This window comes from Formica exsecta, unplaced genomic scaffold (assembly GCF_003651465.1).
Source record: "Formica exsecta isolate Colony F162 unplaced genomic scaffold, ASM365146v1 scaffold558, whole genome shotgun sequence".
Taxonomy (NCBI): Eukaryota; Metazoa; Arthropoda; class Insecta; order Hymenoptera; family Formicidae; genus Formica; species Formica exsecta.
The window spans coordinates 353,046-357,148 of NW_021852829.1; the positions used below are offsets into that span (position 1 = coordinate 353,046).

The following is a 4,103-nucleotide window of genomic DNA, read 5'->3' on the forward strand; positions in this document are numbered from 1 at the left end:
ATACGAAGACCGACGGAATCGCGCCCCCGGCTTTTTACGGGGACCTGCGCGAACTGGCTGCGCAGTCGACTTGGATCTCCGACTGTGCATATGGATATATGTATGAGCCGCGTGTTGTTCTATACGTGTGTGCGTGTGCGACGCGCATAATTGGATTAAAACGCAAATCTGTCAATTTTTCTTTCGGTTTCGAATGCAATAATTGCAATTCATTTTTTTTTTTTTTTTTTTTTTTTAATAATAAAAAAATGATAAAATTCATTCGAATTTATTCACGTGTGTGGTGTAAAAACTCTTTTAAATTGTATCATAAATTATATTATATTTCGCTCTTTTTTTTGTCTTGATCCGATAAATTCGTATCTCGCCAAAGCCGCTGTAAAAACATGAAAATGTAAGTAGGTGTAAATTTTCTCGAGAAGACTCTGATGATGCATATAGATAAAATAAACGCAATAACATACCAACAATCGTGCACGCATATGTATGGACAGGATTTGCACGTGATGAGCACCGCGTCGCAGAGAGGCTTCGTCTCATCCATTCATTCTTATTGTGCAAGATACGATGACGGCATAAAACATTTAATTCCGAGCTTTCTGTACAAACACCGACGCCACTTTTTTTTTAATAATAAAAACATGATAAAATTCATTCGAATTTATTCACGTGTGTGGTGTAAAAACTCTTTTAAATTGTATCATAAATTATATTATATTTCGCTCTTTTTTTTGTCTTGATCCGATAAATTCGTATCTCGCCAAAGCCGCTGTAAAAACATGAAAATGTAAGTAGGTGTAAATTTTCTCGAGAAGACTCTGATGATGCATATAGATAAAATAAACGCAATAACATACCAACAATCGTGCACGCATATGTATGGACAGGATTTGCACGTGATGAGCACCGCGTCGCAGAGAGGCTTCGTCTCATCCATTCATTCTTATTGTGCAAGATACGATGACGGCATAAAACATTTAATTCCGAGCTTTCTGTACAAACACCGACGCCACTTTTGCATTGCACGAAGGACGACGTGTCCTTTTAACTCGAAGGCGTTCGACATTCTCATACATCGCGATCTTAAAAAGAAAGAAAAAAAAACTGTTAGTCATCGACACGAGATTTTGCACAACGCAAAAAGAATGTGCTGTTAGTTTAACGATCCATTAACAAGCAACTCTCTTTTATACATAATTTCGTAACTGTATGTCACTCAAATGGTCACTCTTCCATTGATATCTAATAATGTAGAATCATATTTTTACATATGCTCAAACGCATATCTTTGCAATTAATCTTTTTTCTTTCAGAAATGAATTTTTGAACTAATTTTCTTGCTTAAAAAGCAGATCTTTTATTATCCACACACACACACACACACACACACACACATTTATCTACAAAATATTAAAATTAGAACTTTTTTTATATATGATACTTTCTATAAGCATTTAATTTATTTATATCACGATATTAATGTTAATAGCTATATGCAATAACAGAATAAATCATAAGAATCGTATAAAATAGACTATTATATTGTTATTAGCTATTTGATATTAAATATAAATGAGCCATTATATCAAATATACATGAGATATTACGAGTCACAGCGACAAGTTTCTTGTTTTGGTGCAGATTAAATTGATGTATGTATAATGTTGTTATGGTATTGTCACAATATACGTAACATGACTTATCAACGGCATGACTAATACCGCAAAAAATAATGATGTCATGCATGTGCACAAAAGATGCATATTTTACTTGAACGGTGGTGTTTGTGTGACGACATGACTTATTAAAACTTCACACGAAAAATTACTGATCGCCCACTTTTTTCACAAGAAATGCCGAATCCGGTCAAGATTTAACATTTTTTTCGTGGAACTTATTCGAGGAAATTCGGTTTTCAGAAATCACATGAACCACACACAGACAAAGAATATTCTTTTTTATCGTGAATAATAACTTTTATCAAAAATAGATATATTGTCATGCTCTCTATACGGAAGGAAAGAACGTTAGATAATTTCAGTTGGTATTGACCGCAAATATATGTAAACGAAGTCAAGTATGATTCACTCGACCGCAAATAAGCAATTGTAATTAACACATCATCCTTTCATGAAGATATATGTAATATCGTGTAAGTAAAATTAATATTTGAATCGATAATCTTTAATTTATTTCATACATAATTCTCGATGGGCAATGCATTCAAATATAAATCAATTTATTTTATATATTCTTAATGATATTTACTTATGTAGCTTACGTCGTAATTTTCATCTAATGAATAAAGTTAATAATTATAAGAAATTAAATTATGATTATACGTAATTTCAAATACAGTTTAGAGTTGAATATCAGAATATAATTGAATTTAGAATTTAAACGGGAAATATAATCTTAAACAATCTATTTGTTTACTATTTCAATTATTCTCAATTTTGTATAGATATATATATATATATAAAATATTTGTGTTTAAATATTATATGCATGAAGTTTTAATGCAAGAAATATTTTCATATTTACTCGACCCTGATCAAATGGAAAATATTTGAAATCTGCGTCCGCCCCAGGTGAACGGCGCCTAAACTTCCGGTTTGTGCGATAACAAATAAGGCTCTCTTTTAGCACAGTTATCATTGTGTTCTACAAATATCTTAATATCTAAATATTAATGCAAATCACAAGTACTAACGAATTTACAGATATTACAAGTATATATAATATTCAGAGAAAAATTGTAAATGTTTTTATACCCTATTATTATTAGTATTTATTGGATTATAGTACGGATAACTAGCAAGAATATAAGCCAATTTCAACATATATTACAAATATATAATTAATTTGCAACGCATAATGAAACGTAAGAGATTGCTTAAAATACATATCTGCCATATTCTCACACATCTTATTGTTAGACAGTGACAATAAAAGTGCTGCTCTCGAAGAATAAGCTTGTTTAAAGTTTAAAGCTCGCAGGAAGATAGGGCGTAAATCTAGCGATATGATCATACTTAATTAAATTAAATTATATTATTATTTTTTAAATTATATATTAAGGTATTTTCAAACGTTCACTTATATTCTTTCATGCATTTCCGAGTGGGAACCTATCTTATTTTGTACATACAAACTGCCAAAACTTTTATATTAAGCAAATATATAATTATTATGGTCGGTAAAACAGGACGGTCCGGCATCCTCTTAAGTTAATTATATATTTAAAATTTAAAGGAAAAAAAGTCAATACGAATCTAAAATGGCAGTGTCACAACCAATGCGTCAAACAATTGTGTTATATCTTATAATTAATTTTAATTAATTACAATTAATTATATTTAATTGTAATTAATTTAAATGTGGTAATTAATTAATTTTAATTAATCATATCTTCCCTGTCCTTCTCTTCTTCCATTAAAAACGTCTTTACCATATGTAAAAAATGCAACTCGCTCTTTGATCGACCGAGCTTGCTTCTAGTAATAAATACTCGACTTCCGGAAAACGGAGCCACCATTCGAGGCGTCGCTAGTGTAGGCTCCTCGGCGCGCGATTGGCCGGTTTCGTATTGTGATGCATCGGCGAACGCGACGACGGGACAAAGGACGCTTTCGTACGCAAGCAGAAGGACGCCATGTTCATTTGTCAACGGACGTCAAGGTGTTCCCGTGCGGGATGAGCGAGCCAACTGTTCACGGACAAGAGTCGGATGGTCGATCTGCGGGAGCGGAGGATACCTCGCGCGTCTCGTCCGATCCTCCTCCCGTCATGAAGAACACCGTCTCCGAGTCGCGTAAACGCAAACGCGAGGAATACGAGATGCAGCTGTTCGGCTTCCATTCCCGAGCCGTGTACGCGACTTGTAAGTCGTCCCGTTCTTCCTTCTAGCTTCGAGACGACGCTATTGTTTCAGAGCGCGTTCATCGTACGAGGGGCGGGGTGATCTCCTGCTAGTCTCTCGCTGTCGCTGGACGGGTGTGCTCTAGTTTCATGTGGCATTCGATCATGACTAGAGTCACACTCGTCCAGCGACCGGGACACTTCCGTCGAATTATGACAAAGGGGAACGCGCGATCTTCCGA

At 34.4% G+C, this 4,103-nt stretch overlaps 1 protein-coding gene and 1 long non-coding RNA gene across 2 annotated transcripts in view; one reads left to right on the plus strand and one right to left on the minus strand.

Moving 5' to 3' along the window:
* Positions 1-620: 620 nt before the first annotated feature.
* On the minus strand, positions 621-1,329 carry LOC115242047. Its single transcript, XR_003884996.1, has 2 exons — positions 858-1,329; positions 621-769 (listed from the first exon to the last, which is right to left on the minus strand). It is a non-coding gene; the product is annotated as an uncharacterized LOC115242047 (long non-coding RNA).
* Positions 1,330-3,601: 2,272 nt separating this feature from the next.
* The window catches only part of LOC115242046 (protein MIS12 homolog), a 2,331-nt gene continuing 1,829 nt past the window's right edge, over positions 3,602-4,103 (plus strand). The window contains exon 1 of the mRNA XM_029818060.1: positions 3,602-3,883. Coding sequence (XP_029673920.1) covers positions 3,697-3,883 — 187 coding nt within the window. The 5' untranslated portion in view covers positions 3,602-3,696. The remainder of the gene's footprint in view (positions 3,884-4,103) is intronic.